At 43.0% G+C, this 22,382-nt stretch overlaps 1 protein-coding gene across 2 annotated transcripts; it reads left to right on the plus strand.

Moving 5' to 3' along the window:
• The first annotated feature begins 1,245 nt into the window (after window positions 1–1,245).
• golgb1 (golgin B1) lies at window positions 1,246–21,178 on the plus strand. Of its 2 annotated transcripts, none has more exons than XM_085375592.1 (20): window positions 1,246–1,343; window positions 3,754–3,832; window positions 3,958–4,149; window positions 4,239–4,352; window positions 4,541–4,708; window positions 4,787–4,909; window positions 5,384–5,497; window positions 5,720–6,413; window positions 6,493–6,569; window positions 8,493–8,550; window positions 9,841–14,839; window positions 14,922–15,333; window positions 15,412–15,645; window positions 15,727–16,560; window positions 16,675–16,868; window positions 17,182–17,341; window positions 18,419–18,519; window positions 18,612–18,683; window positions 19,252–19,342; window positions 19,458–21,178. In XM_085375592.1, exons 2-20 carry the CDS (start codon window positions 3,764–3,766, stop codon window positions 19,593–19,595), a joined length of 8,844 nt encoding a protein of 2,947 aa, XP_085231718.1. In that variant the 5' UTR covers window positions 1,246–1,343; window positions 3,754–3,763; the 3' UTR covers window positions 19,596–21,178. The 2 variants fall into 2 exon arrangements, with proteins under 2 accessions (XP_085231718.1, XP_085231719.1); XM_085375593.1 differs by having other exon boundaries at window positions 4,544–4,708.
• Window positions 21,179–22,382: the final 1,204 nt, after the last annotated feature.

Genomic DNA, 22,382 nt, shown 5'->3' on the forward strand with positions numbered 1-22,382 from the left:
ATGATCTCATTAGAGAAGTTTATTTGGATACCACAGATTAATGCCAACAAGGCGTTACAGTTAAAGTTAGTGTATTATTATATCAAAACACAGAAAATAAAATGACATTCGTGTCTAAGTGCTTTCATATGAAATTAAACATCAGTGCTTTGTTACAATGATTTTGCAGTCAAACTCAAAAGCATACATATGTTGTGTTCTGCAGCTATGAGTGCATTTTAATTTTAACAGCATATTCTTGTAAAGGTCATAAAAAGACATAACAGATATATACTCTACATGTTAGTGTTTAAACTTCTTTTAAATAAAAAATAAATAAATTATATATATATATATATATATATATATATATATATATATATATATATATATATATATATATATATATATATATATATATATATATATATAAATAAATAAATTCATTTGGGGATCATTTTAAAGCATCATTACAAGAAAGGTTAAACTAAAAAAAAAGTGTTCTTCCTGCAGATTTGCATTAGCTTTCATTACCCTGCGACAGAAGGTATAACGGATGACTGGCCTGGATATTGAGCTTCCAATAGTTTGGAAGAGCTTCTCCGAAACATGGATATTTATCCACACATACATCAACAGACGTATGTTACAAAATAAACTACATTTTAAAAGCTTAAAAAGGTAAAAAGCGTCAGTAAGGCATTATCTTCACTCTTTGTTCAGCTTCATATTCATTTACAGTGTCCTCTCTAGGTCTACTGCCCATGTAACATGGTTGGACACAGTTATAACAGATGAATAAATCACTGTGGTCGCACATCAGAGTCCGGGCAGATCTCTCTGGCCACACCATGGATGCTTTTCCTCTTCTTCCAGTGCAAGTGTCTGTAGATGGAGTCAAAAACTGCCACCGTGTAGTGTGCAAACAGGCTTGTCCACTTCACTGCATCCACCATCCACTGCACTGAGCGTCCAGCAAATGCCACAAACACTGTGGTGTAGTGTGCCAGCAGCAGAAGGCTCCTCCCCAACTGCTTGCAATGGTTGATGAGCAGGTGGACTCTTTGATCATGCCTTACCATTATTATAATTTGCTCTGTATTGCTCTACAAACAGATATGATTTTTTTAAATACCAGTCTTCGTTTTCTTAGTGTATATGTTTATGTAGATACTCCCCGACGAGCAGTAGGCGCTTGTAAATTTGCACACAGTCCCTTACACACGTAGCTCCCGGTCGTCCAATCAGAGCAGAGGAAGTTTTGTTTCCGGGAATGTTTGGTGATGTGGCTCTGCTCTGAAATCCATCCGAGGAAATATATCAAATAAAAACCAGACACATTTACCTGGAAAGCACTCGTACAGGTGAGTCAAAAGTGTTTTCTTTTAAAAGCCCACCCCTGACTGGGCTACATAACAGAGCTGTCATGCACAGAAGAGCGAAACTCTGCGAAGCCGCTTTAAAAGACGCTGTCCTTATTTACCTGTTATCAGCGTCGGCTAGCCGAGAGCTCCAGCTAACTTGTTACCGTATCGTGGAAACTACGGCCGCAATAAACGGATGTTTTCACAGAGCATCCTGTTCACGGCGCCGTCTCCTCATCTTCAGATGTATTTGCTGGTTTCTGAAAACATCAGCATCCAGCCGCTCGGAAAGTGTTCCCGTCCATTTTCGCGTTAGCTAGCTTATAATCTTTGCTGTTCTCAAAAAGAGTGACGCAGCCGCAGTGGAGCGTCCAGTAGGTTCGGAGAGATTCGGCTCTGTCCGCTCCAGCTCGGAGAACTTAGTAGGAATTTATGCTTCGGGGGGAAATATACACAGAAAAATACGTCGCAACCGCAAACTTCTGCGAAATCCAACGACCTAAACGACGACTTAACCTAGTTGTTGTTTTTCTTCTTTGGACCTCAATGGGGGGGCAGACCAACTTATACAGCGCACACCTCCCTAGAACTAAAACGAAACGACCCGTCGTCGTAGCCCGCATCTGCTGTGATTGGTCTGTTCAGTACCCTCCTAAGTACCCTCCTAAGCATTTCCGCAGTGGGAGAATAACAAACATCGCCTAGGAATAATAATTGAGATAATAGTATAAAGATAACGACTGACCAATCTCAGCAACTTCCTGGAGGGAAATTGCTAAAACTATCGGAATGGGCGTGAGGGGATCTACAAAGCCAAGTGGGAAAAACTTGAAAATTCCCAGCATTTTGCTTCTATAAAAAACAAAACAAATTACTGACTGGCACAGCATATAAAAACACTAGGGCACCACCATATTGTCATGAAAGCATACACTTTGATTTGTTGTATCTAATATGTTTGCTTATATTGGTTGACAACAAGATTTGTGTAGGAGCTATATATATTTTTAAAAAAAGTTACCCGTTTTGCTATGATACTAAGTGGTGTTAAGCTAAGCTAAAAACTGAAGAGATTTTTGGCTTTTTTTGTTTGTTTGTTTTTTGGCATACATCTTTGAAAAAGTTTGATAAATCTGACAAAACAACCTGTTTGCAGTTAGTGGCACTTTAATTGCTTTTGTAAAGCTTAAGAAAGACATTTGACCTGCTGTCAGAGCTGCAGATGATTAAACAAATTTGTCTACTTTGCTTCTGCAACAATGTGAATTTTCCTTCTCTGGGACTAATAAAGGCCATCTCATCTCAATATTTTTAAAATTTCCTGCTCGTTTTGGCTGAAGAACTCTCAGCCAAACCTCAGAACATTTTATACAATTAATGACAGCAGTGCCTTTGTGTGACGGGATAATTCATAACCTGCTACCTCCAAGTTTTGACCTTTACTCTCAAACACGCCTCTTTCCACTGCCTGCCTGTGCACACAAAGGAAAATCAATATGTTTGTATTCATGCCTTCACAGAAAGTGTTATAATTTCCACCACATTTGATGGGATACATAAATTTTACAGGAATAAATTATTTTTCCAACCTTTAATGTGATCACCTGTACAATTCAAATGAAAAACAAACAAATCTGTTATAGCACTTCCTCACTCTTCTTTACAAAAGCGCTCCAAAGGTGTCAGATTGTGAGGGCATCTCTTGTGGACAGCCCTCTTGAGGTCACCCCACAGATTTTCCTTTGGATTTAGGTCTGGGATCTAGCTGGACCATTTGAAAACTTCTATTTTCTTGTGATGAGCTCATTCTTTAGTTGACATGGATGTATAATTGTCTCCATGGTTGTGTTGAAAGTTAAAATCCCTTTATCTTCAGAATTCTAGCAGACACCTGAAGGTTTTAGGGCAAAAGTGACTGGTATTTTGAACTGTTCATAATTCCCTCCACACTGACTAAAGCCCCAGTTCCAGCTGCAGAAAAGCAACCCAAAGTATGATACTGCCTCCACCATGCTTCACCATGGGTATGGCATTCTGTTGGTGATACAAAGTGCTGGTTTTGCACCAAGTGTACCTTTTGGGTTGTGGTGTTGGGGTTAAACAGGCTCTTAAATTGAAGGGAAGTGTGGACAAAAGAAGACTGAATGCTTTAACAAAATATTAGTGTGAGGGTGTGCACAGATATGCAACCAGTTTATTCTACATTTCATTTTTTTATGGTAGTCTCATATTTTTAACATCATAAAAACCTGGCATTTTGACAGGGGTGTGTACAGTTTTTATATCTGCTGCATATAAAATTTGTCACATATCAGTACGGGACATAATTTATGCATTAGAGGTTCATCTAGACTGAAACCCATGATTTCTTTTTCTTTCTTTTTATTTATTTATTTTTTTACTTTCACAGTGCCATCTTTATGTTAAGCCGTCTGGCCACAGTCCTCCAGGAGCTCTCTGGAGAGGAGGGCCAAGATGGAGAACAGCAGGTGAGAGAGCATCAGATAAATTTTAACAGCCAATAATGAAGAGATTTTGAGCCAGCAGTGTCCCTGGTATTTAAAGGTGTAAACCTTATGTTGAAGAATCAGAGCTTTAATTACTCCTTTTACAGGGCACGCTAGTGCCTCAGCTCCCTTCTGATGACGGTCAGGCTCCAATGGGGTCAGAGGTACCTGAGGAGGCCATGGAGAGGCTGGCCCACCTGGAACAACTGGTGGTCCAACTGAAGGAGCTCATCCGAGACAAAGATACCCAGCTCCTCCAAAAGGACACTGAGCTGACCAACAAAGATGCTCAGCTTAAGGTAAGTAAACCTTTGTGTGTTTGTGCTTGTGGGTGATCCTTCATACTTTGACTGTCATATTTTGAGTGTTATTTTGCTTCACGTTACAGAACGAGAGAGAGGAAGCTGAGGCCCGTTTCACCAAACTCAAGCTGCAGGCCAAAGCCAAGATGGCGTCACTCACAAAACAGATAACTGAGCTAAAAGGACAAGAAGGCACAACAGTGAGTTTTAGTGCAGTTAAAAGTTGTGAAGCGAAGGCAGCTAACACCATTGGGTCTAATGCAAAAAAAAGGACATTAATTGATTTGTTGTTTGTGTAGACAAGGACACGCAGGTGGTTAACCACACACCAGCAGTAAAGCTCATGTCCTTTGATTTGATCTGACTTGAGCATCTGTTCTGTCTGCAGCAGAGTCCAGACAGCTCTTTCACTGGAGCCGGCGCTGCAGTCGAAGAGGAGCTCCAGGAGCTGAAGAAGAAGCTGAGCGAGGAGGAAGCCAGGAGCCGGGAGCTTGAAGAGCGACTTCTGGCTTCTGAGCAGCTGCTACAAGAGAAGGAGGCTGCCCATGCTGAACAGGTGATGCAGAATATCTGTGGATGTAGACCTTTAAAATTACTACTAGTGCTATCTCTGAATGGGTTCCTTTACTTTCAGCTGCAGAAACTGCAGGCGGTGGTCTGTGAGAAGGACGTGCGTTTCCAGGAACAGATTCAGAAACATGAAGAGGAGCTGCTGAAGGCAACAATGCAGTCTCAGGATGAGGGCAAGCTTCAGAAGGTAAAAGATTGTCAGTTTATTTCTCTAGCATAAGTAACAAATTAGGCTGTGGTTTCTTCATTACTAGCTGACTGATTCCACCTGTACTAGATGTACTGTTGTTTAACTTTGTATTAAGTGTTTAAAACGGTACAGAAACCCTGAAATATTGTATTTGTTCCATACAAATTGCAATACAAATAGTGGCTTATGTGAAATCTGACATAGCTGCTACTGTTTCTGAGGTCTAATTTAATTTTTGTAGCCCAAAATCATCCATGTGGCATAAGAATGATGCATCATTAAATGGTTTATCAGGGGAAAAGGGGGGACCTTTGCTCCTAAAAGTGTCAATGAACTACAATCAACCTTAGGGTCATAAACACACAAACAGTTTCAGTTTGTGAAGCAGTGAAAGTGCACCATAGTTTCCACCCTTCACATATACATTGACGGTGCGTTACACGCTGCCTGTTTTTATGGTGTTTTCCTCAGGCCCTGCATGCAGCTCAGCAGCGCTGTGAGGAGCTCGAAGAGGCCCTGATGTCTCGTGCAGGAGAGCTGGAAATGCTGCAGCAGGAAGTGAGCAGTGCTGATCAGCAGAAACAGGTACAGATCCTGTTTGATTAGATAGCTGATATGATTGTTTGCCTGCTTAAAGCTTGTTGGTTTTGACGCTGTTCTACATTATAGCAGTTATTTGCGCATGATAAAAAGATGATCAAACAAAGACACGCCCTACATTTTGATGACAAGTTGTTATTATTATACGTTGTTTCTCTGAGCTAGATAAAAAACACCCACTCATACAGTCTTTTTTGTTCTCCTCAGATCCTGACTGGTCAGTTCCGGCAGATGGAGCAGGAGCTGGCGGAGGCCGCCAAGCTGAGGGAGGAGGAGAAGCAGCAGTGGGCCGAACAGGCGAGCAGGGCTGATGCAGAACTCGCGGGTCTTCGAGCCAGCCTGGAGGCCCTGGAAAGAGAGAGAATGGAGGTGGTGAAGCAGGAGAGCGAGCTGGCCTCCGTGAGAGAAGCAGAGCGTGCGAGTCAGGAGGCGCTGGAGAAGGAGAAGATGGAAGTCGCCAGATTGCAGGCAGAGCTAACTGTGATGAAAGAAGCTGAGCTTGTAGCCACACAAACAAGTGAGAGAGACAGGGTGGAAATCGCTCGGCTTGAAGGGGAGCTTTCGTCAGTGACAGAGGCAGAGTCTGCAGCTGTCCACGCCAGGCAGGACGCCTCGGAGAGGGAGAAATCTGAAGTGGAAAAATTGGAGAAAGAACTTGCTTCCCTCAGGGAAGAGCAGGAAGATATGCAGAAGAAGGGCGAGCTCTTCACTGAAATCTGGAAGCTTCTACATTCTCTGGCTGAAGAAAATGTGACCGAGGAGATCCCTGTCCCCGTTGACCGGTCTCATCTCCTGGGCACCGTGCACTCCATCGAAGCACAAATGACGAGACTGAAAGACAAATGCAGTGCAAGTGAGGAACAATGTGCCCACCTCACTCACAGCATGGAAACTCTGCAGGGTATGAGTGCTTATCTTGACGTCTGTTTGTGGGATTCTGTGAATGAATCTTTTTACTAATACAAACATCTTATTTTCAGAACAACTTGAAAGAAAAACTACAGAACAGGAGGAGACCAACACTAAGATACAGCAGCTGGAGCAGCAAATTGTAACGGTGAGTACAAAAGTACAGAAGCAACTTTTAAACCTGCTGAAGTCTGACAGTTGTGGCCCTGCTTGACCCTGGCTCACTTAAACCTTTGTTTGTTATTCCCACTGTTGCCTAGTTCTTGTTCATATGGCATCATAATTGATCATTGGGATTCTCTATAATATTACAGGGGGTTGACCGCTACACTTATTTTATTTATGAAGTCATTCCTTTGCTCATACCTTTCTTAAAAAAGTTTAAGTTGTTGTGTTGTTTTTAGTTGTGCGTAGTGCCGACGTGGGACAGTTACCAATTTTGTTGTACTATTGTACTAGGTATGACTGTGCAATGACAATAAAGAGTTGTCTTATCTTATCTTATCTTACACCAGTAAGGTGAACGCAACAATACTTCTCATTATTAATTTCATCTTTATTATCTTGAGGCTCTCCACACCAGTCCCAGCTTTTCATGAGGGAAAATTAATTTCCCACCTGCACCTGCCTGACAGCATAAATGTCATTTAGATGAGTGTTTTTGTGAAGTGGTGCTTAACTGAAAATGGAACTCAGTAGTAGTAGTAATAGCTATAGGCTGTATTTAAAAGAACAATGTAGTCACAGTGTCACTCATCTGTGCGTGGACTTGGTTAGTATTTTGTCCTTTCCCATGTTGGGAGTTTTTTTGGAGCTAGGAGTGACCATAATAGTGGAGTGCTAAACTACCAGCTAATGCTAGCTAGCTTGGTTAGGCTGTATGGGTAAGCAATTGCAGTTACCTGTTACTCCAGAGATGCTACAGTGCTCGACGTGTCCTTTCTGAATGCATTGCAAACCGATCTCAGTATGCAAATAAATTGGTTGTGACCCACAGCCAGCAAAATGGCGCACACCCAGGGAGGGACACAAGGGTGTTTTTCATTTTCAAAGGGCAAAACTTACAGCTACTACTCAGAAAGACTGGGTGGTATAAATGGTGTCCTAAAATAGAGGGCTTAAATCTTGCAAATACTTACCTGTTTGTTTAACACAGGATATAAGCAGCCTGGTTCACTAGAGATACACATCACAAAGCAGTCCCAAATAAGCTCTGTGATGACATGAAAGCTTTATCATCTCTACGGAGCTTCGGCCTGAGTTTCTTAGTGTCTTTGTCCTGCGGTTCTTTTATGGCATCTCTGTGTTTATTATTAGAAAAAGTGTGAGACTGGTAGCTGAGTATAAGTACTTCTGCAGATGTAGACGTGTCATTTGTACGTTTTGCCATCCGTCAACAAAGTCAACCTTTGTTTTGAGATCGGGACGGTCAAACTGGTTTTATCGGCTACTCCCAGTCCAGGTCACAGCTTCAGTCTGGACAGGTGATCTCTGTCAGACTCAGACAGGACAGCAGACAGACAATACTTCATGTCTGTGTTAGGAATATCGTCTAATCCCTCCTGGGCTGATCTGATGGTCAGACCGACTGACCCGACCGACATACAGCCTGCTGCTGATAGAGATTTAAACTAGACGAGCAGCCTTGGAGGGTTTCTGTATCAGTTTTTACTAATATTTTAATGTTTTATATGCTTTATATACTTTATTGGTCTGATTTCTATTTAGTTATATTGTTGAATGGTTTTAGCTTTGTTTAAGCACCTTTCACTTTTATTTTGAAAAGATTAAAAAAACATATGATCATCAAGTTCAAAGCACAACAAGAAGTCTTCTCCTGCATCCTTTCAAACTTAGTTTAAAGTCACAACACTGGTAAGAGTAGTGTAAACACAAAAAATGACATTTACCTGTGGACTGGGTGAATGTCAAAATCCTTATCCACTAGCTTTCTGCTTTTTGTGTAATGTGAAATGTCATTGTGGTTTCTTTGTTGAAGTCCTTTTTTTGCACCGTTGTAGTTTGCAGGATGTCTTTAAACTTGTCGCTTTTTTTGTTGTTGTTCTTTTAGATGTCGGAGAGACAAGAAGCGGCTGAACCAACACACGATTCATCTGAAGCTGAAAAAGGTACGGTATGATTCCTAAAATAAATGCACTCATTATTTGGAGACAGAATCGAACAGGAAGTTAAAATCTGTATAAAATATTTCTTTGAGATTCCAGAGTTTAACAGAAGGCTTCCATATTTGTTTGTCTTTATGAGGGCAGTCCATTTAGGAATGAGAATGACATTCAGGTCCTAATTTAAACCATTAGATAAGGTTGAATTCTGTTGCTTTTAAAATCGTTTGACTAAATTAATTTTTCCTAATTTATTAAAAAAATATAATGAAGGTGAAATCAGAGTGGATTTTCTTTAGAGTGAAGGTGTCTCTACTTTTATTCTGTGAGTCATGTTTCACTGCAAGAGTCCCACTTACAGATAGAATAAATTAATAATAAAAATATCATCCCACATTCATAAATATACATCTATAAAACTACAGTAGAACTATAGAAATACATCACAGCATTTTATTATTCTGTATACTCATTGCTTTTAGACACAAATGATCTTTATCATTATTATTATTATTATTTATTTTTGTATGCTGATTATATACGTACAGTTTTTCTTCAATCACGGTGACATCCAACACATTTTGATCTCAGGAAGGCTGAGCATAAACCACCTGCTTTTCTTTAAATGTAAAGAAGTGCACTGTAAAATCCTTAATATTTACATTACAAAGTCTTTGAAAAGTTCATAAGAAAAATTTTATTAAAAAATCGTTTTATTTTAATCTACTCATATTTGGTAAGTGTTTATAATTTCAGCAGTGTGTGTTTTTCACATTCAGTCTGCCATTGTGACAAATAAAACCTGCTGTTGTAAATCAAAGAAAGGCGTCAGTGCTGAGCTTCTGCTTGTCCACCCTACTTTGGTGTGACAGAGCAATAAGGAAGCTGTAAAACCGACAATAATTCAGACCTCGGGTTTAACTAAATTTAAAATTCCTGACAACCGTTCTCAGAACTCGATCCATTTTTAACAACTTGATCCATTTTCTGTAAGTTAAACACTTTGCACAGACATCCAGTGAACTTTCTGTTCCTTTGCCGCCAACTGTATGTTTCACACTCCTGGACCAGACAAGCTAAGATCATAAAAATGTTCTTTGGCTTTATTTGTCAGGTTATATATTCGTTTTCTGAATGCCAAATTATCTATGTGAACTTTGAACAATATCGTATTGCAGCAGCACACACCCTCTTTGGGTGTTTGTTTTTAGACTGCACTTGCATTTGTTTTTGATTTGGTACTGCTTATTTTAGATCATTCTTATCATTCGTTTCCTATTTAATTTTATCTCACAGCACACATACTGGCCCTGGAACAGCAGCTGCTGGAAAAAGACAACGAGCTGGTTGTTTTGCGAGAATCCCTCATACTTGCTAATAAGCAAAGCTTAAGTGAGCTTTCACCAAATGAAAACTGTGATCAGACCCCAGATCAGGTTGAGGATGCTGTTACGGCTCCCCTCGATAGCTCTGCAGCCCTTTCTGACTTCATGGCAGACACCCAAGAAGAAGAGAGCACTTTAGTTGCTGAGGACACCTCTGTTCTCTCCATTTCTGCTGAGAATCAGAGCAGTCCAGAGCTAATAGGAAACCAGTCAGATTCCCCAGAGGAATCCAAAGGCACCTCATCCGATGAAATGGTCGCCAGTAGTGATTCAGAGGTGGCTCACAGCAGCTGGACACTCCTGGAAGCTGTGAATCAAGATGGAGGTCAAGAATGGCCCTCCATCGTCCAGGACTTTGGTCAGTCGTGGGTGGCGACAGGCATGGAGCAAGAAACCACCACGGTTCAAGTCGAGTCCTCATCTGTCGTCATCAGAGAGACAGTTCAGGTTCATGTAAGTCAGCAGAGTTCTTCCTCCTTGTCCCATGAAGCCAGTGCTCACTCTGGCCAGGTCTTCGCTCAGGCCTTAGCTGAGGAGCTCCAAAAGAGGTACAGTGAACTTCTGGCTGAGCTGCAGAGGCTCAGAGAGACAGCTGCAGAGTCACAGGAGAAAATAAAGAGTCTGGAAGAGGAAACAGAATCCCTAAGTGCTGCTAAAGAAGAGGCTGAGTCCAAGGCTGCGAGTTTAGCAGAGGAGCTCGGTTCAGCCAGAGAGGAGCTAGATAAACATTCCCAGGAAAGCAGCTCTGTAGCGAAGAAGCAGAGCGTTGAATTTCAGCTTCTTGAAGAACAGATAGACATTTTAAACACTGAGAATAAAACCAAGGAAGACAGGCTTCAGGCTTTGCAGACAGCTCTGGAAACAGCCCAACATGCTCTCTCTGAGCAGGAGGGTCGGGTTAGGATGCTCAGCACTCAGCTCGAGGAAAGAGAACTCCTCGCCTCTGAGCTGGAGAGGAGGCTTCAAGACATGGAAAGCAGCATGTTGGAATACTCCCAGACATCAGATCTCAACACTGAGTCTTTGTCAAAGAAGGACTCTGAGATTAGCGAGCTACAGCTTCGTCTCAATCAGAAAGAGCAGGAGATGCTGGAGCTCAATGACAGCATGTCTGCTAGACTCCTTCAAGCAGAAGAAGAGAAGTTCCAGATTGACAGCGAGATGAACAAACTGAAGGAGAAGATGGAAGAACTTCAGAAGGTTAAAGAGGAGGAGAAACAGCAAGAGACCACTGAAGACTCACCTGTCCTTGTAGATGATGAAGTTGCTTGCTTACGGCAGGAGAAAGAAGTCATGGAAAAGCAGCTGACAAACACAAAGAAGAAGCTGCAGGCAGCACTTGTGCAGAGAAAAGAGCTCATGAAGAAGGTTGCTGACTTTGAGGCAGAAGCGAAGAAATGGAGCGAGAGGGATGAGGCAGCAACGGGAGAAATTCCTGAAAAGTCAGAAGGACACAAGATTGAGGAGATGGAGGTAAAACTTGTGGAGCTCGAGCAAGCTTTAAGATCCAAAGAGGAGGCAGTTGAGAGTCTTGAGAAAAAAATAACAAAGCAGGACCAAGTTCTCGCTGAGACTCTGGCTTTGAATAGAAAGCTAAGTGAAGAAGCTGAGATTTCTCCTGAAACAACCGCATTACAATCTCAGGTGACGTATCTCGAAGCAGAGTGTGAAACGCTGCAGAAGAAGCTTCAAGAGGTGCAAGAGTCTCGCAAAGAAACTATCCGTAAGGCAAAGGAAAAAGACCGGCACCATCGCGAACAGCTCAAGCAGCAGAAAGAGGAATACAGTGGCCTTATGGAGCGTTTTGAGGTCCAGAGCAGTGAACAGGAAGTTCTTCTCACTAAACTGAGAGAACTAGAAGGAAAGGTGAGCGCTGAAAGAGAAGATCCGACTCCTCAAGAACCAAAACACAGGGTGGAAAACATGGAAAAGCCTTCAGGAAATGTTTGGGTCCAGGAGGACTGGGTTGATTTTGCTTCACCTGAGACTGAGTCATCACAACCGCAGTCCAGCGATCCATGTCAGCCTACGTCTGAGGTCCTCTCTGAACAAATGGAGGATTCTCTGAAAACTCTCAGAGAGGAGATCCAGACTCTACGGACAGCAGGTGAGGAACTCGAGAAGCAGCTGCAGGAAACCCAGGCCAGCCTGTTGCAGAAGGAGACTGAGTTATTGGAAGTGGGCAAAGAGCTGCAAGCACTCAGAGAAAAGGAAAGGCAGATTGATGCACTTTCTGCAGAAGTTGATGACCTCAGAGAGAAGTATCGCCAAGCCGAGTCTCACGCTGAAGCCCTAAAAGCAGAAATGGACGCTGCAGCCAAAGCAGCAGCCGCAGAGTCCTCGTCTTCAGTTGCAGCTCTTCAGGATGAAGTCGACAGCTTCAAGCAGTTTCTCGACAACAAGAATGTCGAGATAATGGAGCTCAGTCAGCAGCTGAGTGAGCAGAACATACTTATAAATTCTATGCAAGATACAGTGGCCCAGAAGGATCAGCTGATAGCTTCATTACAGGATGAGCTGAAGGCCGAAAAGGAAAAGTCACACAAGTTAGAGGTTGAGGTTCCACAGAAGCAAGAAGAGGACAAAGACAGCGAGGAGAAGATCCAGCAGCTTCAACGAAAGCTTCAGGCTGCTCTGATCTCTCGCAAAGAGGCTCTTAAAGAGAACAAAACCCAGAAGGAGCAGCTCGCTTCGACCGAGAAGGTTATAGCTGAGCTACAGCAGAAAATTGAATCTGCTGAAGATGAGCTGGAGAAGCTGAGAGCTGAAAGAGTTCGACTGATTGAAGAGGTTGACCGGACATTATTGGAGAACCAAAGTTTAGGATCCTCGTGCGAGAGCCTCAAGCTGGCAATGGAAGGTGTACTCAATGAGAAAGATGCCTGCAAGAGAGAAGTGGAGCTGGCAAAAGAAGAAGCGGCCAGAACATGCAGAGGATGGGAGGAAAAGGTTCAGACCATGAAGGATGAGTACGAGACACTTCTCAAATCTTATGAAAATGTGAGCGATGAGGCGGAGAGAGTGAGACGAGTCCTGGAAGCTGCGAGGCAGGAGAGACAGGAGCTGGCGGCAAAAGTCAGGACTCGTGAGACGGCAAGGCAGGAAGCTGAAAGACAAGTGGAGGAAGCGCAGAAGGAGGTCAGTGCAGTGAAGGATAAAATGAGAAAGTTTGCCAAAACAAAGCAGCAGAAAATTTTAGAGTTGGAGGAAGAGAACGAGCGGCTCAGAGAGATCCAAGAAAAGCCGTCAATAAAACAAGAAGACAGAGCTCCTGGGGATGAACTTGAGCAGCTTCAAGAGGAGCTGAGAGCTTTGAAAGCTGAGCTACATGCTACAGTGGCAGAAAGAGACTCTTTAGGGCAGCGGATTGAAGGTCTGAGGGAAGAACTTGCCCAAATGAGAGAAAAGGAAGAGGTTGTCACTGCCCAGAAATCAGATGCAAGTACGATGACAAATGAGCCTGCTGAGATTCAGAATGAGGACAAAGAAAAACCAGTAACGCCAGAAGAAATTCAAGATGACCAAATAGTGGCAGCAACTGCAAAAGAAACCCATTCGCAACCTGCCGAAGAAAATGAAAAAGCAGAAATGAGTGAAAAAGCTCAGATGCTACTGGAAAATAAAATGAGGGAGGTCGAGGCTGCTTTCACCACTGAGCGGGAACAATGGCAGGAGCGAGAAGCTGAGCTCAAAGCTGAACTGGCCTCTCTCGAGCGACATCTCCAGGAGAGTAAGGAGAAGGAGAGCCTCTCAGTCTCCTTAGAGAAGTGCCTTGAAGAGAGCAAAGAAAGAGAAAAGAGTCTGATTGAAGAGGCTTCAAAGAGGGAAACCCAGTTCAAAGAACTCCTCAGAAGTCTTGAAGCCGAAAAAGATAATCTGGAGGAGCGTCTGATGAACCAGCTGGCTCAGCTCAATGGAAGCATCGCTGGCTACCAGCAGGAGGCAGCTGAGAACCGGGAGCACCTCACCGAGCTGCAGCGGGAGCTCGAAAGGTTAGAGAGGGAAAGAGCCGAACTCGAAGCTGAGGCTCGGAGCGAGAAAGACCGAGCTGCCAGGCTGGAAGAGGACATGAGGCAGGCCCAGCGGGAAAGAGCTGAGGCCGAAGCAGAGTCTGGTAAGCAGAGGGAGCTGGAGCAACAGCTGAGGTCTGCTCAGAGGGTCAAAGAAGGCAGCCAGAGCAGAGCACGACAGCTGGAAGAACTGCTGAGGGAGAAACAGCTGGAAGTCCGTCAACTGCAGAAAGACTGCATCCAGTACCAGGAGAGGATCAGCGAATTGGGAAGAGAAGCAAAGGCGCTGCAGATAGGTCACAGTGAGCTCTGCAACAAACTGGAAAAGTCCCAGCTGGAGGCCTCCAAAACTCTAGAGAACCTGAAAAGAACTGAAGCAGAGGTTGCTAGTAATAAATCCCAACTAGATGAGGCCCAGAAACAGGCGAGCGAGGCATTAGCTGCCAAAAAGACCATTGAACAGAGCATCCAGCAGAGAGAGGCTGCTCTAAAAGCTGAAGCAGAGGAAACCCTGGACTCTGTGAGATTCAGGCTGGGGGCTGAGCTGAAGGAGATGGAGCTGAGACTGGAGGAGGCTTATAGAGAAAGGGAGAAGGAGGAGGAAGCTACTCTGGAGGCCAGAGAGATAGCAGAAGACCTTGAGAGAAGAGCCCAGGAGACGCAGGCTCGTCTGGATGAGTCTCTGGCCAGGTTAGCTGCCTTCTCACGCTGCATGTCCTCCCTGCAAGATGACCGGGACCGAGTTGTGGACGAGGCCCGGCAGTGGGAGAGTCGCTTTAATGGTGCCCTGCAGGCTAAGGAGGCTGAAGTTCGAGAGGCTGAAACACGTGCCAAAGGCCTCACGGAACAGCTTCAGAAAGAAACAGCACTGAAAGAGGAACTGCAAGTCACAGTTGAAAGGTAAGAATGTTCCCTTTGAATTTGTCTGTTTTACTGAGTTTTTACATTTTAGCCTATAATCCAGTTTGTTGGTCCTTTTCAGGTTAGAGAAAGCAGACAAGGATTGGCAGCTAAGATTGGAAGAAAAGGGGAAGAAAATCACAGAGACCCAAACTGCTCTGGAGGAGGAGAAGAAGAAGCTTCAGCAAACCGCAGCTGAATTGGAGTCTGCACAAAGTGAAGCTCACACCTTGAAAAATGAAATGGAGAGTCTTCATCAGAGACATCAGGCTCTGGAGGAGGCCGTGGGTAGGCTCCAGGGCGATGTCGAACAGGCCAGGTTGGAGCTACAGGAGAGGGAAGCAGAGGAGAGACGACTTTGTCTGAATGTGGAGCAGTTGGAGACGGACCTGCGATCCTCCAAAGCGCTGACAGAGACCTTACAGGCTGAGTTAAATGAGAAGGAAAGGAGAGAAGTGGAAATGCTTGGAGAGCAGGAGCAGGCTGTTGCTCAGGTATGCATGGACTTTAATTTACTGAAAAATTCAGAGAGAAATGTTGGAGATTCCTAACGTGTGTCATCTATTTCTAAGGCTGCAGACGAGGCAAGGAAAGAGGCCGACAGCAGGGCACGAGAAGCTGAGGAGGAGCTCGAGCAGAGAAGAGGAGAAGTGCGTGATCTGGAGGAAAAGCTGCGAAAAGCTGAGGAAGAGAGCAACAACAGAAAAGCCAGGCTGGACTCTTTCACAAAGGCAATGGGCTCCCTGCAGGACGACAGAGACAGAGTCCTCAACATGTACAAGCAGCTGGAAGAGAAACACTTACAGGTAATGTGTAAAAACAGTACAGACTCTAAGATGTACAGAGCTTGTTTTAGCATGCATTATAATATCTTTATTTTGTTCCAGGTGATGATGGAGAAGGATGGTTTAATCCAAGAGGCGGCAGGAGAGAATAACAGCCTTAAGGAGGAGCTGCGCTCTCTGCTGGTCCAGAGAGACGACTTGTATGCTGAAAGGGCCCAGCTGTCTGCTCAGCTTTATGGATATCGAGATGAACTTAAACAGGTTTTAAGCATGAAGGACTCCCAACACAAACAGCTTTTGGCAGCCCAGAGGCAGCATATTGTATCTTTAGAAAAGGAACGAGAGGAGTTGGAAAGTCAGTTAAAGAGCCTCAGCACAGTCAAAGAGACCGAAGTGGTGCACAAGGTCGAGAGCGAGACTCTTAGTCAGGCAGCTGAGAGGAGGCCTGCATCACAGGTGATGGATGCACCTGGTGCAGAAGTTGAGAAGCTTAGGGAGCAGCTGCAGGCAGCAAGAGAGCAGGGGGCGGCTTTGGAAGAGACTTTACATAGAGAGAGGAAAGAGCACGAGAGCAAGAGCAAAGAGCTAGCAGAGCTGCGATGGGAGGGAGGGGTGATGCGGACAGAGTCAGAGAGCGCTCAGGAGAGGGTGGCGGAGCTGGCCCGAGACCTGCTGGCTGTTGAACAGAAGCTGCTGGAGGAGAAAGAGGTGACAGAGAAGCTGAGACAGGAGAATCAGTCGTTCTCTAAAGCCATGGCTTCCCTCCAGGACAGCAGGGACGAGGCAGTGAACAAGGTCCAAGAACTGAGCCACAAACTGGAGGAGATGAGCAAAGCAGGGGGCCACACAGCACACAGCGGCTCTGCAGGCTCCACTGGAGAAGTGTGGGGACTGAAGAACGCACTACAGGCCCTGCAGAATGACAGGGAGAGGCTGGTGAGTAACCCCAAGTATGACAGATATTAATAGGGCATGCTTGAGTTTATATTCTGGTGACATTTTACAGAATTTCAACATATTTTTCATAGATTTTCTTTTCTTTATGTGCAGCTGGAGCAGCTTAAAGCCCAGGAGTCTGAGCTGAAGAAGCAGAAGTCAGAGCTGGCTCGGCTGGGAGCAGGAGAGCTGATTAAAGTCAGCCAGGAGCTGCTTGAGGAGAAGCAGAAGAGCGAAGACATGCTGGGTGTCATAACGCAGCTGGAGAACATGGTGGAAATGGGCAAGCAGGAAATAGAAACACTCAGGTGACACGACAAAGCCGGAATAGCATTTATTCAGATTTTTGTTGATTTTAAAGAAAAGGAGACTTAATTCAACTGTAGTGTATATAGTTTATGCCTCTGTGCTTATATGCTCTTTAAAGCAGGTTTTGTAAACATCATTTGTAGCTTTACAATAATACAATTATTAACCAATCAGTAACCACTGCTATCATTTCACTGTTTAATTAAAGTTCAAACTAAAGTTGAATTAGCTGCCAGTTTCCCATTTATTAACAATGGTTATTATAAAGTGCTCCCCAGAAAGGCACCAATTGATTTTGATTGACTTTTTCAGGCTTGAACGCAGTGATTTGATGGCTCAAGCGGAGCAGCTGAAGCAGCAGACTCTCGCCACGCTGTCAGAGAGGGACCAACAACTGAAGCAGCTCACCGCCATGCTGGAAGAGACCCGGGTGCATAAACCCAAACTCCAGCAGGAGCACTATCAGAGAGAGGTAAGCGCCTAGACATTTGCTTTTGACTCAAAAGGGAAAGCTATAGATTCCCGTGGGATTGTTAAAATATAAAGTGTTTAACTTGTTGCCTTTTAAATTTACACCTAGATCTGCTCATGAGGCCTTGTTATTAGTGTTTCAGCTCAGGCTGTTTTATCTTTGCCACAAATTCCCAGAAGTTGTCTTCTTGAATCATTCGTGTGGCACTTTAGTTATTTAAAAAACGATTTATAAGTTAATTTCCCTCCATGCTTCTTTACTATAAACACAGACTGTACGTAACAGCTGGCTGTAATTTCTGTGTCTGAAAAGTGAAGCCAGTTTCAAATTACCTGCTTTCTTTCTAATGATCAGCGGGAGGCGACTCCACAGGTTACAGAAAGTCAGCTTGTGTAGATATAAAATATTTTTAATAATAATATTATAAAAGGCAAATATATGTTTGGATTTGTAAAAAAACTGACCACTACAAATATAAAACAAATAAGCGTATAAAAAAACACGACCGCAAAGGAATTAACACAAAATGCACAAACATGTGACGGCAACAATATCGGCCACTTACAAAGGTAACACTCTCACCTCTGCAAAGATTGCCCATAGAAGTCTGAATCGGGCATGTGAGAAAATCACGTTATTGCTCACTTAATTATCTTGCCTGTGTTTTTTTTTTTTTCTTAACTCTTGCTGACAGGTTTATGGCCCCAGTATCAAATTTTAAGACAACAGTGCGCTTCTTTTGTAAATGATGGTCCTCATTAAAGTCAGAAAGGAGGATAAAACAAGATCGACATGTCAGGCAAATATGTGACGTCATGAATATAAACTGTGGAAACGCCAAACCACAGAATAGAGATGTTAGACTTCATGTAAAAGTCAAGGTCAGGTTTATTTGTATAACACATTTCAAACAACAGAGCTGACCAAAGTGCTGTACATTAAAAGTGTGTAGCACCAAAAGGAAAAAAGAAACAACAAATTAAATAGAAACTGACAATAAAATGAAGTCATCTATCAGGATGTCACACTGGAGCCAAATGCCAAGGGGAATAAATGTAGATTTGTTGTCTTCTGCAGGGCGCAGAGGTGCTCTCTAGCGCTCCCGGCGCCCCTCAGGAGCGCAGCAGCCTAATCGAGAGCCACACCTACATGGCTGAGGTCAAAGAGCTACAGCGGAGGTACTGTGAGATCCAAACCTTTAGAAACGTGTGAATATGGCAGGCTGGGAAGCATGAACACTGATTTTTAATTTCTGATTTTTTAAAATCAGACTGGATGAAGAGACGCAGCAGAGGATGGCTGTCGAGGAACAGCTGATGGCCACGCAAGACCGACTCAAACGGTATGAACTTCAGTAGGAGATAATCTCATACTGGAAGTTGAAGGTGCTATAAGAACATTATGTTATATTTATACTAGATGATATGAGGATGGACCAGTTCCCTGCAGCTCTGCGGTGCTTACTGGTGTCTCTTAGCAACTCTTGTCTTTAAGTTTCCTGTTTTGGTTTGGTGTAATCGCAGGCAAGGACGGGTAAACTTACCAGCCAGCTTGTAAATATGTGGGGGCACATAGATGCTAAAGAGGGTGTCTAAATAGGCTTATTAGAAGAAGAAGGTTAACTGGTCGAGGTCATTATCAGGGATGAAGTGATTTAATTTTGGAGTCAACCCAGTGTTGATATCAAGGGAAGGATCAGGAGAGTCTTACTTATTCGCTTAGGTCAGTCCAGGTGGTTATACTCCATGTTGCCTCAGTTACATGTTTTTAATTGTGTGACGCCGTTATTAAGAATCAGCAAGCAATCAGCAAACAAGGCACGTTTGCATCTGAATCTCTCCTTTTTTAGCTGCGATAAATTTGCTCCATCGACAGCGATGACAGCTAACTTCTGTTTTTATTGTTATTAGCCACGGCCAGGCTAAATGGCACTCTGCACTGGACGGGGATTCCTCGGAGACTGCCGTTTTTATCGAGCCGCCGGAAGGAGCTGTCACTCGAGTAAGGCGCCGCTAATGTTGTCCCGCACCTCATCTGTCACCCTAATAACCGTAATAATAAAGACTTACGAGCTCAATGTTTCCCTTCACCTTGTCTCTCTCCTCTGCTCTCGCAGACCCGGAGAGGCGGTCCCGGTTTGATGCGGATGCTCCGAGTGGCCTTCTGCTCCCGTCAGCGCACGCCTCTGCTGCTCAGCCTCTACCTGCTCACTGTGCACGTCCTGCTGCTGCTGTGTCTGGGTGGATACCTCTGAAACCAGCTCCCTTTATAATAAACCTGACAGATAAGACGTGGGGAGAAACTGTAATGTGACCCAAACCATCGCTATGATTTATATTGTTACAGGAATTAATGAATTAAAGAAGGGCACAAACAAACAAACGTTGCACTTTACAGAAGTTTACCTTTTAGCCAAAGCATTTAGATTCATAAAGGGAGCGGATACCTTCGATTATAACTATTTGGTCCTAGTACATTGAGTGTGAATGGTGTCTTTTGAGCACCGAAGCAGAGGAGAAATAAAGGGACCACAGCACATAAAGAGTTTTAGGGGAAGAGTAGATCCAGAGTTGTTTTAGGAGACCGTGTTCGTCTTGTGCCTTTACATGTGGATAAGCTTTGTGTAAAAGAGAATGCAGTCTGTGAGTATAACCTGAAAGGGTCACTTTAAGTTTAACATTTTGGAAAGTGTGCTTTTTAGCTTTCTGGAAGAGTGTAGAGGCTCTGAAATGACTCAAATCTAATCCCAGAGTTAGTGACTGATGCCAAAGTCCTTCTAGACGAAAGCTATGTTGAAACACATCTGGGCACTTATCTGAGCATTATCGAAAGCATTATTGAGGGGCATGTCTGTCTGATCATTTATAGCATCTGTATGCAATCTAAAATAAGGCTAACTTATAGAAAAGGTGAAATGGTTGTGGAACTTTCCTATCAGCTGATTAAAACCCCTCATATATATCTAAATCTCTGTATGTAAGTAGTAAAAACCCCACAGTGTAATGACAGCTCTCTGTTTTGTAAGCTCTGAGCTGTTAATAGCCAACCAGAGAGAAAGAAAGCTGTGACCAAGAACCAGATGTTTTTATTGATCAGATGAACCACATGTAACCTGTTAATTGCTAACTGCCTGCAGCGTAAACGCAGGGATTTTGTGGAGCTAACTCCACCAGAAAGCGTTAAGCCTCTTTCTCCAAATGCCGGCTCTTCTTTTACGATGGCTTGAGGTTCAGGGCGTGCTCTTCTAGTCCAGTCTCTTCCTTATCTGTTCGTTTCATGCACAAAAATGGAGCGCAGTGCAATTTGAGTTACTTACACATTCCTGTATTATGCTGTCCTTTCTTTCCTTTTTTCCTAAATGGGACATTATATTAATATTTGTACATATGAACATGCGTCGTGTGGGGTTTTCCTCTTACATGTCCAGTATGATTCCCACTCCATGCTTCTGCTGCAGATTTAGATTGTTCACAGTTTGCTCTGTACTTTTGATGGCAGATGAAGATGAAGTTGCCTTCAGGTGCAATGTTACCACAGTGAGGAAGACTGCTGTGATTTCTAATGATATCCGTCCCATTATATTATGGACTTAACCGGATGTAGCATAACTTATATCGGAACCCTCACCCTCCTCACCCTCCTCACCCTCTGTTTAATCATTGTGTTGGTGAAACTCTTTACATTGCTTCACACCTTAAACACACACCTGTATTTGTAAATAACTGTTGAAAGGGCTGTGTAGGATAATAAAGTGTCATTAAAGTGTTGGTGGTTTAGAATCAGGTCTCTTCAAGAATGGATCCATTTTCCTGTTAGACAGTGGGCGGTTTTTAATTTACCCTGGTTTACCCTTTATTTGGGCTTTGTTAGTTTTAAATCACTTTCTTTACTTTTACATTCATAAAATGATTCTAAATAATTTGGTTATTATATTGGAAAGCCTGTTTACTCGACCATTATCATCTTCTTCTTCTTCTGAGAGATCAAATGAAGCTCAGGTCCAGGCCAGCTGAGAGAAATGGTGGCACACTGTAACTTTTTGAAATGCCCACATAATCTATAAAACACTAAAACTGCTTTTCTTTATGGGAGGAGGATCTGTATACACTCACTGTTACTGCTGACACAACAATCACAGCTTTTAATAAAGATATTTTTAAATGTAAGTGACGTCTGGGTGAAAGTTTTTTGCCTCTAGCATTTTTTTTTCTTGTAATAAGTCAGGGACTAAAAGACAAAATAAACAATAACCTGTTTCTGGTACTTAGAAATGATGCACATAGTTTATTTAATCAGTAATTTTAAGCAAAATCTGCTTCTCTTGTAGGTCTACAGATGCTTTTGTGGATCTAACAGAATAAAGACCCAATATTTCACAGTGCTTCTTTTTTTGGACATTTTCAGACATCTGAATATTGGAGCTTTAAATAATGCATGTTTTATTAAAGTTGAATTGTAAGGTGAATATATGTGTCAAAATGACCAATTAAATGGAAAAATGAGCTAAAGAAGTTAGAAATTAAATCATGAAATAAAACATTCTTTAAACAGGTGAATATAATGAAGACTTTAATATTTTAAAAGTAAGTAAAACGCTAAAAGTAATACAATTATCCATTTAAATATGAAAAATGCTCAAACTTCAATTAAACAATATATAAGGTAAAATGTGGACACTTTATTAGGCACACCTTGTTGGTACCAGTTTGGAAACTGTTTTGTCTTCAGAGCTGACCTAATTATTAATTTCACAGATTAAACAAAGTGCTGAAAACATTTCTCAAAGATTTTGGTCCACATAAACATGACTGACACAGTTTCTGCAGAATTGTCCGCTGTACATCCATTATAGACATCCCAAAGTTTCTCTTGGTTCTAGATCTGGTGACTGTGGAGACCATTTGAGTAGCGGGAATTCCCTGTCAGTGTTCAAAAACAAAGTGTGAGATGATTTGAGCTTTGTGACAATCTGTAAACATGTTGAACCCTAGTCCTCAAGGGCCAGCATCCTGTTTGTTTTTGAGATATCCCTGCTCTACCT

This window comes from Diplotaxodon limnothrissa, linkage group LG17 (assembly GCF_057381915.1).
Source record: "Diplotaxodon limnothrissa isolate DT_005_m linkage group LG17, D_limnothrissa_male_GT1.1, whole genome shotgun sequence".
Classification (NCBI taxonomy): domain Eukaryota; kingdom Metazoa; phylum Chordata; class Actinopteri; order Cichliformes; family Cichlidae; genus Diplotaxodon; species Diplotaxodon limnothrissa.